Genomic DNA, 17,582 nt, shown 5'->3' with positions numbered 1-17,582 from the left:
ATTGTTCTTGAAAAACATGATTTTTTCTTTCTGAAATATTCTTGAAAAAAATTAAATCTCCTTAACCTGATGACATGTATTCATTTATTTTTGGATTATGTGGAAATCAATAAAAATCACATGGAAATCTCAGGAGTCTGATGTTGAGTATTTTTTCTCAGCTGATGAATATATTTCAAGTCAATTAATACAGATTTAGAAATAAATGTTGTCCATATGATTGACAATTAAATATACGGACTTCATCAAAATGGCAATCAGACTCACAGTCACTATGAATGAGGACGGCTTGTCCCATGAATGTAATCGAAGAAAACTATTTCCAGTACTTATGGGATGAGCTCTGAGAAGCATTTAAAATAAATCCTGGCAATCTTGCAGTCAAAAAATGACACTTCTAACAGAGAAAATATGAAAGCAAAATACTCTGAATGCTGGTAATCTGAAATATAAACACAAAATGCAGGGAACATTCAGCATGGCAGGCAGCTTTTGTGGAGAGAGGACAGAGTTCTTGGCCACGATGTCACCAGCTGTGGTGAGTCGGTTGCGGCCGGCATTGGTGGCGTGTGGGGAACCCGTTCCTCTCTGCAGATCACCCCCTCGAGACAATCTTCCATTGATGGGGCTTGTTAGATGTCATGCATGTTAACTGGGTTTTACCTGCCACCAGAGGGCGTGACTGTCGGAGTCCTAATGGTCACTGGCAGACACGTGCAAGCCGTGTATATAATGTTGGCAGCCATGTTGAATCCTCACTTTGAGAGTAAATAAACTGGAGTAAGATCATGCCTGAACTAGCTCACCGTACTTAGCCTCATGGAGTTATTCGATACTTAACAATTGACAACGAGTTAAAAATATGAACTTTCACGCAACAATGTCTGTTGGAATTTTGGAGAGATTCGTGGAAGAGGAAGACTGGGAGAATTTCACTGATCGCCTCGACCACAACATCGTAGCCAACGGATTGGAAGGAACGGATAACTCAATTAAGCGCAGGGCGGCTCTCCTCACTGTTTGTGGGTCAAAAATTTATGGCCTTATCAAGAATCTACTCTCACCAACTTGACCAACGGATAAGACTTACGATGAATTGTGTACGCTGGTTCGGAACCACTTTAAACCGAAGGAAAGCATCATCATGGCGCGGTATCATTTCTATATGCATAATCACTCTGAGGGCTAGGAAGTGGTGGAATTTGTCGACGACCTGAGATGTCTCGCTGAGTCGTGCAACCTCGGAGCTGCGTTGGAGGAAATGCTGCGGGACTTTTTCATGCTTAGCATTGGCCACGAGGTCACCCTTCAAAAGCTGCTGGCTGCTGAATCTCTAGACCTGAGCAGGGCCATCACGATCGCCCAGGTATGCATGTCCACGGACGAAAACTCGAAACAGATATTTTCCCAGCATCGGCACTCACCGGCAAGTACTGTGCATAAAACAATATCGTCGGCAAACAGAGCTGCACATGGCAGGGCCTACTCACCCGCGTTCGTACGACCTGTAACTGCTCAAAGTCCGCCATCGGGGGTGAATCAAATCTCGCCTTGTTGGCGTTGCTGGGGCAATCATTGGATCCATCAATGCTGATTCAAGCAATACATGTGCAAAGGCTGTGCAACAATGGGGCACCTTCAATAAATGTGTCCGCAACCGAGCAAGCGCGCTGCGACACACCACATGGCTGAGGATGATCGATCCAGCGTGGATCAAGCGGCACGGGCAACTCAACCCGAGGTACAGGACAAAGAAGTGTATGGGGCACATTCTTTTACCAAAAGTCCTCCGATAATGCTGGAAGTTAAATTAAATGTGGTTCCAGTATCCATGGAATTGGACACGGGTGCGAGTCAGTCAATAATGAGCCAGAGGGCTTTCAAAAAGCTGTAGGACATTGAGCAAAAAGACCCAAACTGAGCCAAATCAATGTGAAGCTGCATACCTGCACCAAAGAGCTCATATCAGTCATTGGCAGCGCGGCATTAAAGGTATCGTACGATGGAGTTGTGCATGATTTATCGTTGTGGAGCGTTCCAGACAATGGCCCAATGCTGTTCGGCAGGAGTTGGCTTGAGAAAATTAAATGGAATTGGAATGATATTAAAGCCTTATCATCAGTTGGGGATGAGTCGTGTGCTCAAGTGCTGAGCAAGTTTCCCTCGTTGTTCGAACCAGGCATCGGCAACTTCACAGGAGCCAAGGTGCAGATCCACCTAGGCCCGGATGCAAGACCCGTCAATCATAAGGCTCAGGCGGTTCCGTACATGATGAGGGAGAAGGCCGAGGTTGAACTGGACAGACTTCAACGGGAAGGAAAGGAATCATATCACCAGTCGAGTTCAGCGAATGGGCCAGTCCAATTGTCCCGGTGTTGAAAAGTGATGGCACGATCAGGATCTGCGGCGACTACAAGGTAACGATCAACCGAGTCTCAATACAGGATCAGTACCCGTTACTCATGGCTGACGACCTGTTTGCAATGCTAGCGGGGGGGAAGCCGTTCACCAAATTGGACCTGACCTCCACTTACATGACACAGGAGCTGGTCGAATCTTCGAAAAACTGACGTGCATCAACACGCACAAAGGACTGTTTATATACCATAAATGCCCTTTCGGAATGCGCTTGGCAGCAGCCATATTTCACAGAAATATGGAGAGTTTGCTGAAGTCCGTCCCGAGAACCATCATGTTCCAAGATGATATCCTGATCACCGGTCGCGACGCCACTGAACACCTGCACAACCTGGAAGAGGTTCTACGTCGTCTGGACAGAGTGGGACTCAGGATAAAACACTCCAAGTGAGTTTTCATGGTACCAGAAGTCGAATTCCTGGGGAGAAAGATTGCAGCAGATGACATCAGGCCTACGGATTCGAAGACAGAGGCCATCAAGAATGCACCAAGACCCCAGAGTGCGACAGAGCTGTGTTCATTCCTGGGTTTTGTCAACTATTTCGGTAACTTTGTACCTAGTTTGAGCACATTGCTAGAGCCCTTGCACATGTTGCTGAGAAAGGGTAACAACTGGGTTTGGGGCAAATCTTAAGACAGAGCCTTTGAAAAGGCCAGGAACCTGCTATGTTCCAATAAATTACGAGTACACTATGACCCATGTAAGCGGTTAGTGCTGGCCTGCGACGCCTCATCATATGGGGTTGGTTGTGTGCTCCAGCAAGCCAATGTATCAGGCAATTTCCAACCAGTTGCATACGTGTCCAGAAGTCTGTCTAAGGCTGAAAGAGCCTATAGTATGGTCGAGAAAGAGGCTTTCGCATGCGTATATGGGGTTAGGAAAATGCACCAATACCTGTTTGGGCTTCGGTTTAAGCTAGAAACAGACCACAAGCCGCTCATTTCATTGTTTTCTGAGAGCAAAGGTATAAACACCAATGCCTCGTCCTGCATCCAAAGATGGGCACTGGCATTATCCCTTTATGATTATGTCATCCGCCACAGACCAGGCACTGAAAACTGTGCTGATGCGCTTAGCCGGCTACCATTGCCCACAAGCGGGGTGGAAATGCTGCAGCCCACAGACTTGCTGCTGGTCATGGACGCCTTCGAGAGCGAGGGATCACCCGTCACGGCTCGACAAATTAGGACCTGGACCAGCCAGGATCCTGTACTGTCAAGTGTAAAAAGGTGTGTCCTAAATGGAAATTGGTCTGCCATTCCCAGGGAAATGCAGGATGAAATTAAGCCTTATAGCCGCTGCAAAGATGAATTATCTATTCAGCCTGATTGTCTGTTAAGGGGTAATCATGTTGTTATGCCAAAAAAAGGCAGGGAAACTTTTGTGCGAGATTTACACATTACCCACCTAGACATTGTCATGATGAAGGCCATTGCCAGGTCTCATGTTTGGTGGCCTGGCATTGACTCGGACTTGGAGTCATACGTGCATCAGTGCAACACTTGCATGCAGCTGAGTAACGCACCTGTGGAGGCTCTGCTGAGTCTGTGATCATGGCCATCCAAACCGTGGTTAAGGATCCACATAGACTTTGCCGGCCCCTTTCTCGGTAAAATGTTTTTAGTGGTCGTGGACGGTTACTCCAAATGGATCGCCCAGCACATCCACAGCCACTATTGAAAGCCTCTGGGCCATATTCGCCACCCGTGGCCTGCCCGACGTCCTTGTCAGCGACAACCGACCGTGTTTCACCAGTTCGGAGTTCCACACGTTTATGACCCGTAATGGCATCAAGCATCTCAGGTCTGCCCCTTTCAAACCCACGTCTAAAGGTCAAGTGGAGCGGGCTGTCCAAACCATTAAGCAAAGCCTAAAACATGTGGATGAGACCCCACTCGCTCACCGGGGTCCCTCCTGCCGAGCTGTTAATGAAGAGAGGCCTCAAAACCAGGCTCTCCCTTGTACACCTGGATCTTAATGATCACGTCGGAACCAGAAGGCAACGGCAGCAATGGTACCATAATCCGCGGCCATATTACGTGACATTGCTGTTCATGACCCTGTGTTTGTCCTGAATTATGGTCATGGTCCAAAGTGGGTTGCTGGCACGGTTTTGGCCAAGGAGGGGAACAGGGTATTTGTAGTCAAACTGTTAAATGGCCAAACGTGCAAGAGGCACATTGACCAAACCAAACTGTGATTCACAGACAACCCATAACAAATTGAAGATGACATCATCATCGACCAACCAACGCACATCCAACCATCAGTTGACCCTTGTGTCATTCACGAAGATGAACCGATCATCCCCGACAGTCCTGTCAGACCGACTGCTCTGCAATGCAGCAATGGTCCTATTAACTCACCCAAGCTTGGCTTCGAACTGAGAAGATCAACAAGGGAGCGGAAGGCACCAGACGGTCTCAACTTGTGAATACAACCTGTACCAAGGACTTTGGGGAGAATGATGTTATGTATGTTAACTGGGTTTTACCTGCCACTGGAGGGCGCGACTGTCGGAGTCCTAATGGTCACTGGCAGACACGTGCAAGCCGTGTATTTAATGTTGGCAGCCATGTTGAATCCTCACTTTGAGAGTAAATAAACTGGAGTAAAGTCATGCCTGAACTAGCTCACCGCACTTAGCCTTGTGGAGTTATTCGATACTTAACATTAAGCCCGCCCTGCGAGGTTCCTGGCCAATTAACAGGAAATAGATCTGATTATGTCATTTGATGACGCGTCATCAGCCGATTTCCTTAAAGGGACCGTGGCTACATTCATTTTGACTGTTATTCTGAAGGTGTTCTGCGGCATTGAGATGCTGCAAGCACTGACAAGCTCTGCAGAAGTGTAGGGTTGTGCCCAGGGTCTCCCATCACTCACTTCAGATGTTTATGGATGGAGTCACAGCACAAAGGGAGGTCCTCTTCTCTTCCAATGGACGGAGGAGATCTCCCCAGGCCACCAATGCAGCCTGGTTACACATTGCACAGAAGGGCACAAACAGGGATGTCTTCAAGAAGACCAGGCTGCAGTGGCTCAAATCTTTCAATGATCTCTGTGGATCATGAAACATTACTGCAAAACTACACTCACCCTTGTCCTGCTGTGCCACTCATCAAAGCCCCATCACTCTGCCTTCTCTACACTATGCCTTCACATTCTTACTCACACCAACTTACCTTGCACCTCCAGCCATCGTTCTCTCTCTAACTACATTATCACATCTCCATCTCACTAGCCACCCCTCACACTCATCCTCATCCAATCATACTAACTAACAACACACAAGAGTAGGCACTTGGGTCCTTTAGCCAATGTTCATGTGAAGTTGATGTGTTGTCAAACATTGAAATCTTTAATTTAAAAACTTTGCGTTTTTGGACAGATTTATGTGCACCTTTGGAAATGGCTTGGTGAGTTGTAGTGAATAGTGAGACATAAGAGTAAACCCCACAATAGTCATGAGTGCGAAAGTAATGGCTTGGGCATTGCAGGGATGTGCCAACCTGGTGCATCATGTGGTAGTCAGGGTGTTCTGTGTAACGTGAAGTAAATATGGCCATGGTGAGGCCATTCCTGGTGTGTCAGGCAGCAATATAGTCGGGTGCTTAAGCCCTGTGTCCTGTGCAGCATCAGGTGATTGCGGAGAAGGTTGGTGTTGTTGGTGATTCTGGTGTGCCTGGTGATGTTGGTGTTGGGGCTGAGCGTGGTGGGATTCTGAGGACCAAGGTGAATTGTTTTCAAGGGTGCCAATACTGATGGAATAGATGGCAGCTGAGGTTGAGATGACAAAAGCGATCTGTCAATGGTGAGAGAGGTTGCTCCAAGGAGGTGACAGTGGATAGAGAGTTCACTGCAAACACTTTCAAATTGCATACAGCTCAAAAGTGTCTTCCAAATCCTGAAGGCTTCAGCCTCTGAGATTGGAAAGTGAACAGCTGTGAAATGGTAGCTTTTATACCACTTTTGCAGCTGTCAACTAGTCAAAGTAATGGAAAGTCACGGAAAACCCAATACACTTACCTGGCGTGTTCCCGGGGGGATGGCAAACTCATCAAAAACTTGGTAAAATACTTTTAAATACTTTTAAAGTACCTGTTAAGCATCATACTTGACTGGCCCACCGCTTGCTGTTGGATCTGCGATTGATGCCTGCCATGACATCATTGCATGAAGGATTTTGAGTGGGGGCACTGGCACAATCTGGAAACTAAAGTCAACCAGATGTGTACAAGGCCATACTGAAGGAACATGCTTTAGATATGTATGTCTTCACCATGGCCAGTTTGAGTGCAGAACCTGGCAGTTACACAACAAAAACAACAACAACTTATATTTCTATCATGCCTTTAATGTGGTAAAAGTTACCAAGGCGCTTCACAGAAGCATTATCAAACAAGAATTGACACCTTGGCGGGTCCGGTGCAGGCGGTGTCTGTGGAGGAGTTGCGACCCAGCTGCTGGCTCCATCCTGCTGTTGAAAATGAACTTACCTCAATGGTGCGTATTAAGCCTACCCAGTGCGTTATGCAGCCCAATGAGATGGATCGCGTCTGGTGACGCCATTCATGATGCATTTTCAGATGGGATCATTAGATTTGAAGTTTAATCTAACATAGTGCTGTCAATGCACTACAGCGTAGGAATGCGGCAAACACCGACAATGACTGCACAAGGAGATCAACACAGCCTGGTTGCAGATTGCAGAGGAGATCACAAGCAGGATGTGGTCAGGAGGACCTAGGTGCAGTGCCACAAATGTTTCAATTATCTCATAAGATCAGGAAACATTAGAACAAAGCCATACTCACCTTCATCCTACTCAATTTCCTGCTTCAAGACACTCCTTAAAAGCTAACTCTTTCACCAATCTTTTGGTCATCTGCCCTAATAGCTACTTACGTGGATCGGTCCGGAATTTCCCGGAATTTAGTGTGAGAGATTGGTGATGGGTCGGATGGGAAAGTTGTTATTTTTGACAGAAGGTCAGGAACCCGCTGTAATATCGCTGTAATATCGCTCCCACGTGCCTTTCCCCTGACGCCTCTGACTTTGCGGACCCGACCCAACCAATGCAGGGAGACAGAGAGAAGTAGAATGGGGGCAGAAGCAAAAGATAGAAAGAAGTAAAGTAAAAGTGGAGGGCAGAGAAACCCAAGGCAAAAATCAAAAAGGGCCACATTACAGTAAAATTCTAAAGAGACAAAGTGTGTTAAAAAGACAAGCCTGAAGGCTCTTTGCATCAATGCGAGGAGTATTCGTAATAAAGTGGATGAATTAACTGTGCAGGCAGCTATTAACGACAATGATATAATTGAATTACGGAGACATGGCTCCAGGGTGACCAAGGCAGGGAACTCAACATGCAGGGGTATTCAACATTCAGGAAGGATAGACAGAAAGGAAAAGGAGGTGGGGTAGCGATGCTGGTTAAGGAGGAAATTAATGCAATAGTAAGAAAGGACATTGGCTTGGATGATATGGAATCTGTATGGGTAGAGCTGTGGAATACTAAAGAGCAGAAAACGCTAGTGGGAGTTATGTACAGACCACAAAACAGTAGAAGTGAGGTTGCATCAAACAGCATCAAACAAGAAATTAGGGATGTGTGCAATAAAGGTACAGCAGTTATCATGTGCGACTTTAATCAACATATAGATTGGGCAAACCAAACTGGTAGCAATACGATGGTTTTCTAGACCAATATGTCGAGGAACCAAGTAGAGGGCTGGCCATCCTAGATTGGGTGATGTGTAATGAGAAAGGACTAATTAACAATCTTGTTGTGCGAGGCCCCTTGGGGAAGAGTGACCATAATATGGTAGAATTCTTTATTAAGATGGAGAGTGACACAGTTAATTCAGAGACTAGGGTCCTGAACTTAAGGAAATGTAACTTTGATGGTATGAGATGTGAATCGGCTAGAATGGACTAGCGAATGATACTTAAAGGGGTGACGGTGGATAGGCAATGGCAGACATTTAAATATCACATGGATGAACTTCAACAATTGTACATCCCTGTCTGGAGTCTGGAGTAAAAATAAAACGGGGAAGGTGACTCAACCGTGGCTAACAAGGGAAATTAAAGATAATGTTAAATCCAAGCAAGAGGCATATAAATTGGCTTGAAAAAGCAGCAAACCTGAGGACTGGGAGAAATTTAGAACCCAGCAGAGGAGGACAAAGTGTTGAATTAGGAGGGGGAAAATAGAGTATGAGAGGAAAATGCTGGGAACATAAAAACTGACTTCAAAAGCGTCTATAGATATGTGAAGAGAAAGAGATTAGTGAAGACAAACGCAGCTCCCTTGCAGTCTGAATCAGGTGAATTGATATTGGGGAACAAAGAAATGGCAGACCAATTGAACAAGTACTTTAGTTCTGTCTTCACGAAGGAAGACTCGAATAACGTCCGGAAATACTAGGAGGCAGAGGATCTAGTGAGAAGGAGGAACTGAACGAAATCCTTATTAGTCGGGAAATTGTGTTAGAGAAATTGATGGGATTGAAGGCCGATAAATCCCCAGGGCCTGATAGTCTGCATCCCAGAGTACTTAAGGAAGTGGCCCTAGAAATAGTGGATGCATTGATGATCATTTTCCAACAGTCTATTGACTCTGGATCAGTTCCTGTGGACTGGAGGGTAGCTAATGTAACACCACTTTTTAAAAAAGGAGGGAGAGAGAAAACGGGAAATTATTGACCGGTTAGCCTGACATCGGTAGTGGGGAAGATTTTGGAATCAATTATTAAAGATGAAATAGCAGTGCATTTGGAAAGCAGTGACAGGATCAGTCCAAGTCAGCATGGATTTATGACAGGGAAATTGTAGTGTATGGAGAAAGAGTCAGACTGAACACTGTGAGCTCAAAGTAAAGTGTGACTTTAGTCTTTTATTGCAGGTCTCCAGAGTGCCTCTCCTGTGAAGCCTCCTTAAATACCCGTGCTCCCAAGGGATTATGAGATCCCTTGGGACTCCAGGGGATGAGCCCTCTGGTGACTGTACAGAGTAAATATAAGTCCACATATATAACAATACTCCCCCGCCAAAGTCAATAGTGTAACTATTTACAATATGAATCGATCTGGAGCCCTTCTTGTCGTGGTTGATCATCTCGGTGTGAAAGCTGGTGTTGTTGAATCATTTGTTGGGCCCTCGCTAGGCTGCTGTGCAAGGCCTTGCTGGGCTGCCTGGTGTGTTGGGTCCTGCTGAGCTGCTGTGGATGATGGGTTCTGCTTCGTGGTCAACCGTGGTGCTGGTTTCCACTGGTGTGTATGTTGGGGGTCCAAGGTGAGTTGCTCTGGATAGTCTGTGAATCTGAGTTTGATTTGCTCCAAGTGTTTCTGGTGAATGAGTCCATTTGAAAGTTTGACCCGAAACACCCTGCTCCCCTCTTTGGCCATGACAGTGCCGGGAAGCCACTTGGGACCTTGTCCATAATTTAATATAAATACAGGAACATTGATTTCAATCTCACGTGACACATTTGCGCTATCATGATATGCACTTTGTTGAAGCCGCCTGCTCTCTACCTGTTCATGTAGATCAGGATGAACTAACGAGAGCCTTGTCTTAAGTGCTCTTTTCATGAACAGTTCAGCAGATGGGATCCCAGTGAGTGAGTGGGGTCTCGTGCGGTAGCTAAGCAGGACTCAGAATAAGTGAGTCTGCAATGAACCTTCAGTTACCCTCTTCAAGCCTTGCTTGATGGTTTGCACTGCTCTCTCTGCCTGACCATTGGATGCTAGTTTAAACGGGGCAGAAGTGATATGTTTGATCCGGGTTCAGGTCATGAATTCTTTGAACTCAGCACTGGTAAAACATGGCCCGTTGTTGCTCACCAGGACATCGGGTAGGCCGTGTGTGGCAAACATGGCCGGCAGGCTTTCAGTAGTGGCAGCGGACGTGCTAGCCGACATTATCTCACAATCCATTGGAGTACGTGTCTACAACCACATGGAACATTTTACCCAAGAACGGGCCTGCATAGTCGATGTGCACCCTAGACCACGGTTTGGAGGGCCAAGACCATAAACTTAGCGGCGCCACTCTGGGCACATTGCTCAACTGCGAGCATGTATTCCATCTGTGAACGCAGGACTCTAAGTCCACATCACTACCCGGCCACCACACGTGGGATCTGGCTATCGCTTTCATCATTATGATGCCTGGGCGGGTACTGTGGAGGTCATTGATGAAGGTGTCTCTGCCCTTCTTGGGGACTACTACTCGATTGCCCCACAGAAGGCAGTCTGCCTGGAAAGACATTTCATCTTTGCGTCGCTGGAACGGCTTTATCTCTTCTTGCATTTCCACTGGGACACTGGACCAGCTCCCGTGAAGCACACAGGTTTTGACTGGAGATAATAAAGGGTCCTGGCTTGTCCAGGTTTTGATCTGCCAGGCAATGATGGGTGATTGCTCACTCTCAAATGCTTCCATAACCATAGTTAGATCTGCGAGCTGCTCCATTTCCACCCCCGTGGTGGGCAATGGCAGCCTACTGAGAGCATTGGCGCAGTTTTATGTGCCTGGCCTATGGTGGATGGTGTAGTTATATGCAGACAACGTGGATGTGGGCCGATGCGTTGGTATTTATCGCTTTACTCTCGGAAAACAGGGATATAAGTGGCTTATGGTCAGTTTCCAATTCGAATTTTAGCCCAAACAGGTATTGATGCATTTTCTTTACCCCATAGACACACACGCTAACGCTTCTTTTTCAATCATGCTGTAGGCTCTCTTAGACTTAGACAGACTCCTGGATGCACAAGCAACCAGTTGCAATTTCCCAGAATCATTAGCTTGTTGCAATACACACCCGACGCCATATGACGACGCATCACATGTTAGTACCAAACGCTTACATGGATCATACAACACAAGCAATTTGTTTGAGCATAACAATTTTCTCACTTTTACAAAGACATTTTCTTGGCTTTTACACCAAACCTATTCACCCCCTTTTCATAGTAAGACATGTAGTGGTTCTAACTGTGTGCTGAGACCCAGTAAGAAGTTACCAAAGTTGTTCAAGAGTCCCAGAAACTACCGCAGCTCTGTCATGTTCTGTGGCCTCGGTGCGTTCTCGATTGCCTCCGTCTTCACGTTGGTGGGCCTGATGCCGTCCGCCGCAATCCTCCTTCCTAAGAACTCCACTTCAGGCACCAGGAAAATGCACTTTGAGCGTTTTAACCTGAGCCCCACGCGGTTGATTCGACTAACAACCTCCTCCAGGTTCTGCAGGTGCTCGACTGTGTTCCGACCTGTGACCAAGATGTCATCCTGGAAGACCACAGTGTCCAGGACCGAATTCAGTAAACTTTCCATGTTTGTCTGGAATATCGCCGCCGCTGATCGGATTCCAAATGGGCATCTGTTATAAACAAAAAGACCTTTTTGTGTGTTGATGCAGGTGAGGGCCTTCGATGATTCCTCCAGTTCCTGCTTCATTTAGGCTGAAGTCAGATCCAGCTTCGTGAACGTCTTTCCTCCCGCCAACGTTGCAAAGAGGTCGTAGGCCTTTGGTAGTGGGTATTGGTCCTGCAGGGAGAAATGATTGTTAGTTACTTTGTAATCACCACAGATTCTGACGGTGCCGTCTCCCTTGAGGACTGGGACAATAGGACTGGCCCACTCGCTGAACTCAATCGGTGAAATGATGGCCTCCCGTTGCAGCCGGTCTAGCTCGATCTCGACTCTTTCTCTCATCATGTATGGTACTGCTCTCGCCTTGTGATGGATGGGTCACGCCCCTGGAATTAGGTGGATCTGCACTTTTGCTCCTTGTAATTTCCCGATGCCTGGTTCAAACAGCGAAGGAAATTTATTTCAGACTTGGGCACATGAAGTGGCGTCAGCGGGCGATAGTGCTCGGATGTCGTCCCAGTTCCAGCATATCTTTCTCACCCAGCTCTTGCCAAGCAGTGTGGAACCATCGCCAGTACGCCCCAGAGTGGTAGCTTGTGCACCGCTCCATCGTAGGAGACCTTTACGGTAGCACTGCCGATTACAGGTATCAGTTCTTTCGTGTAAGTTCTTAGTTTCGTGCAAACTGGAGTTAAGACTGGCCTTGAGGCCTTGTTGCACCACAACCTTTCGAAAATCTTTTTGCCCATGATGGACTGGTTCATGACTGTGTCAAGCTCCATTGACACCGGGAGTCTATTTAGTTCAACATTCAGCATTATCGGGGGACAATTCGTGGTGAATGTGTGCACCCCATGTACCTCTGCCTCCTCGGTCTGAGGCTCTGGTTCGTCGTGATTCTCCATGGATCTGTCCTCCTCTGCAACATGGTGGTTTGCAGGTTTAACAGGCTTTGCAGCTTGCCTGCACACTCGTTGGAGGTGTCCCATTGTTCCACAGCCCTTGCAAACGATGATCATCCCCGCAGCGGCAACAAGGTGTTAATGGCCTAGCATTCATCACCCTTGATGGTGGACTCTGAGTCATCTGTGGACGTGCAGTTGCAGGTATGTATGACCTGCCCTGTATGTTACGATTCGAAGACAACATCACTTTGTTCACAGTACTTGCTACTGAATAAAGACCTAGCTCTGTCAGGCCTGTGTGGTGGCTGATGTGCAACGGTCACCACACGTTAAAAAAATCCAGGCATCTTCTATTTCTTCGATTGGAGTTCAGGACTGGAACATTGGGTCCTTCATTGAAACATCTGTGAACTCGTCCCTTTTGCTGTGGAAGCAAGTCATCCTCGTTCGAGGGACCACTTATGATGGATGATGATAAATGTAAATCTTTCTTTCTGTCATTATGTCATCTCTACTTCATCTGTCATTTATTCCATCAACATGGGTGCCATTTATACTCTCTCATCTTGCCCCTCAGACTTTCACCATGATGAGCCCCAACACCAGCAGAACCAGGCACACCAGCAGCACCAACAACAACACCAATCTGCTGCACAATCATTGCTGCACAGGACAGAGGGCATCAGCAGATGAGCATATTGTGCCCAGGAGGATAGTCTCATCATGGCCAGATTTAGTTAACTTAATGCTGAACACCCATATGGCTGCCACATGATCCGCCAGGTTGTCATCACCCCTCACCAACACCATAAATGATCCCAAATCTTCCTTTCACACTCATCACCATTGCAGGGGTAACCGTTATGTCTCACCATTCACTGCAACTCAATGGCATCTTCCAAAGGTGCACACAAATATGTCCAAGACCAGAATGTGTTGAAAATAAAGATTTTTATGTTTCACACCATATTAACAGAAACTTTACATTTGATAAAAGATCCAAATGGTTACCCTTGTGTTGTTATTGGTATGATTCCACTAGGATGAGGGCATGTGAGGGTTGGCTAGAGAGAGAGAGGGATGGGTGGAGGTGTAAGGTAAGTTGGTGTGAGTAAGAATGTGCAGGAGTAGGGTAGGGAAGGCAGAGTGATGGGAATGTGATGAGTGGCACAGCAGGATGAGATTGAGTGCAGCTTTGCGGTACCATTTCGTGATCTATTGAGATCATTAAAAGGTTTGCGCTACTGCAGCATGGTCCACCTGATGACATCCCTGCTTGTGCCCTCCTGTGCAATGTGCAACCAGGCTGCATTGGTCTCTGCGGAGGTCACTTCCGCCCATTGGAAGGGAAGAGAACCTCCGTGCATGCTGTGACTCCCTCCATATGCTTAAGGAAGGAGTCATGGGAGAACCTGGGTGCAGTCGTGCACCTCTGTGCAGTACTTGTCAGTGTGTGCAACACCTCAATGCTGTAGAACACTGACAGCACAAATGTCAAAATAAATTTGTGCATGCTTCCTTTAAGGAAATCGGTTGATGACACGTCATCAAATTATGTCATCAGACCCGCTTCCTTCAATTGGCTGGCAAACACGCTGGCCGGGCTTAACAGGCCCAATCAGGGTAAAATCATTTTACACAGCGGGCTGGAGCCAGCAGCGAGGTTAGGAGCCACCAATGACCACGGTTGTACCGGACCCGCAAGGTAGGGGAAATTGTGGCCTTGGCAGCTGACTTGCATTTCTCCCTTTCAAATATTACGTTGAACCTGATCATGTTATGGTCGCTATTGGATAAAAGCTCACATACAGTTAAGTTGTTAACTAAATCTGCCTCATTACTCATTACGTTTATGAAGAGTGGATGAATGGAGGCCAGCCAGGAGTGCATTGGAATAAGTCGAGAGATAACAAAAGCATGCATGAAGGTTTCAGCAGTAGATCAACTGTGACAGGAGCAGAATTGGGATGAGGTTACCAAGGTGAAAGTAGGTGGTCTTCGGATGCAACGGTTATGTGGTCAGATGCTCATCTTGCAAAACCAAGGTTGTGAACAAGGTTCAGCCTCATAGGGTTGCCAGGGAGAGGGATGGAGTTGGTGGCAGGGACCGAAGAACGGGTCAAGAGAAGTGGTGGTGAGGAAGAGGGAGAGTGCTGTCAGTGTACATGTGGGACATGATTTTGTGTTTTCACAAGATGTCGCTGAGTGGCCGCATGTAGATGAGATGGAGGAGGGCACCAAGGATAGATCATTGGGGGACATCACAGGTAAAGGAGCGGGGCGGGATGAGAAGCCATTGCAGGTGATTTTCTGGTGAGTTCCAGGAAAGGTGGGCATGGATTTGGGAAGCAACAGCACATTCAAAGACATTGGAGGGGAAAGTGAGGTTGGAGGTGGGTTGGTAATTTACACGGGCAGAGGGGTCAAGGGTGGAATTTTTGAGGAGCAAGGTGATGACAGAAGATTTGAAGGGGAGGAGGACAGTATCTGAGGAGAGAGAACCACTAAAAATATCAGCTACCATTGGGGCCAGGACGGGAAGTTGGGTGGTCACAGTTTGGTGGGAATAGGGTCAAGGGAGCAGTATGTGGATCTCATAGACAAACTGAGTTTGGAGAGAGCATGAGAGCAGGTAGAGGAGAAACGAGAGAAAATGTGAGTGCAGGGATAAGGTAGGGGGAAACCTTAGTCAAAGTTTGGTCCAGAGAGTTGGGGGAGGGAGGGAAATGGGAGATGCAGCTGAACCTATCTTCTCAATTTTAGTGACAAAGAAATCCACGAGCTCCTCGCACATGTTGTTGGAGATGAGTGTGGAGGAGGAAAACACCAAACAATTTGGAACAGAACTGTGTGATTTTAGAGCTGTGACTGTTCCAGAACTGTTATGTTCAAACAACAATTAAAGTGACATGACGGCAAAAGGGAAAGAATCAATGACACATCAGGAGACTTTCAGGTGTTTTTCTACAATAAATGGAACGTATTGTCGATTTTTGCTGATTTTCAGTCCTGAATCATTAGAATAACAAAAGTACAGCCCAGAGAGGCCTTTCTGCCCAGTGTATAAATACCAAGCTGTGTGAAACAGTGAAACATTCAGTCAGTTACTAAGCTAACTGTGAGCTCAAAATGGGAAAGGCAAGGACATCTCAGATATTACACATTGTATTAGAATGCTTCATTCAGTATCTCCTAGTTTGAGAAATTATTAATTTACAAACCTCTATCTTTCCACAGATCATCTTTTACGAGGACAGGAACTTCCAGGGTCGGCACTACGAGTGCAATACTGACTGTGCTGACCTGTCCCCTTACTTTAGCCGCTGTAACTCCATCCGTGTGGAGAGTGACTGGTGGGTGGGGTATGAGAAACCCAATTACATGGGATACCAGTATGTTCTGAGCAGGGGAGAATATCCTGACTACCAACGCTGGATGGGATTCAATGACAACATCAGGTCATGTCGTACCTACCCACACGTAAGTTATCATTTGATGGTTAATGCATTCTAAACCAATTGAGGTCTAGTAAATGAATACCATGTTGAGCAGCTGGGTTCCTGGGAGTCATTTGTCAGAACATTTATCTGCTTTTCACATTTATTGTGGCTTTGTGTGTACTCCAGATTTTGGACTTTATTTTTGTAACAACAGCAAAGAAATATAGCATCGTTCTTCTACAATTCAAAGAGAATTCAATGACCATAGGATTTGTGAACTGGTCTGCAGCTTATGCTGATGATTCAATTGTAATATTAGTTGAGTATTTAGAACTAAAAAGCAAATTGTTGGATTCCGTATTTTGAATGTAAAAAGCTCATTGCGGTGCGACTAAGAAATTGTGAGGTGTCATTCGCCTGATCTAGTTCAACAAATTAAACAAAGAGAAACCTGTGTTAAGCATCACCCTTATTGAAACTTCAGTTCAAACAACACTTCAATCAAACTTTGACTGCCTATATGGGTGAAGTCGAATCAGTCCCAATTTGTTGTTATAAAATTTCACTATCAAGGTACACAGAAGCTGCATTCTAGTAACAAGCCAGGAATGTCGTCAACTGGATCAATGGATGTTGCGAAATGTCTCTCATTAATCAACATATGGAGCCTTTTGAAAATTGTTCTCAACCCGAGAGCTCTTTATTACAAGAATCAGTCCTGAATTTGCTGGTACATTTCTCTGGCTTTTCTGCAACAATTTACACAAGAGCCACATGATGATGTCAGTTAGCAGCTGATCAGCTCGTCCAATACATGTTACTGAACTATCTATTGCTGTTCACAAACATCATCTGCAAGCCAAAGTATGCTTCCTTCTAGATTTATAGCTTCATCAAACTAATGATTTTATTTCTATTCCAGTACCGAGGTGGAAACTACAGAATGAGGATCTACGAGAGGCCTGACTTTGGAGGACAGATGATGGAATTCATGGATGACTGTCCATCTGTCTACGATCGTTTCCGTTACCGTGACATTCACTCCTGCAATGTGATGGACGGTTACTGGAACTTCTATGAACAACCCAACTACAGAGGTCGCCAGTACTTCATGAGACCCGGTGAATACAGGAGATTCAGTGACTGGGGTGGCTACAACTCAACTGTCGGATCTTTCAGGCGAATGAGGGACTTCTAGATTGTTCTTGAAAAATCATTATTTTTTTTCTGAAGTACTCTCGAAAATAATAAAATCTCCTATACTTGACAGACATCTTTATTCATTTGTTTTTGGATTGTGGTGGAAATCATAGAAATCTCAGAGTTGGAGTCTCATGCTGAGCATTTTAGCTGTTTTCTCTCAGCGAATGAATATATTTCAAATCAATTGATGCACATTTAGGAATTAATGTTGTCCATGTTATTGACAATTCAATATAC

The 17,582-nt window shown here is 46.0% G+C and overlaps 1 protein-coding gene across 1 annotated transcript; it reads left to right on the top strand.

Moving 5' to 3' along the window:
* Positions 1 to 5,144: 5,144 nt before the first annotated feature.
* Positions 5,145 to 17,340, top strand: LOC139254594 (gamma-crystallin S-1-like). The gene is made up of 4 exons (XM_070873748.1): positions 5,145 to 5,272; positions 14,228 to 14,325; positions 15,905 to 16,182; positions 17,065 to 17,340. Exons 1-4 carry the CDS (start codon positions 5,145 to 5,147, stop codon positions 17,338 to 17,340), a joined length of 780 nt encoding a protein of 259 aa, XP_070729849.1.
* Positions 17,341 to 17,582: the final 242 nt, after the last annotated feature.

This window comes from Pristiophorus japonicus, chromosome 3 (genome assembly GCF_044704955.1).
Source record: "Pristiophorus japonicus isolate sPriJap1 chromosome 3, sPriJap1.hap1, whole genome shotgun sequence".
Taxonomy (NCBI): Eukaryota; Metazoa; Chordata; class Chondrichthyes; family Pristiophoridae; genus Pristiophorus; species Pristiophorus japonicus.
The sequence above is the reverse complement of the archived record's forward strand: the minus strand, read 5'-3'. Positions and strand labels throughout refer to the sequence as shown.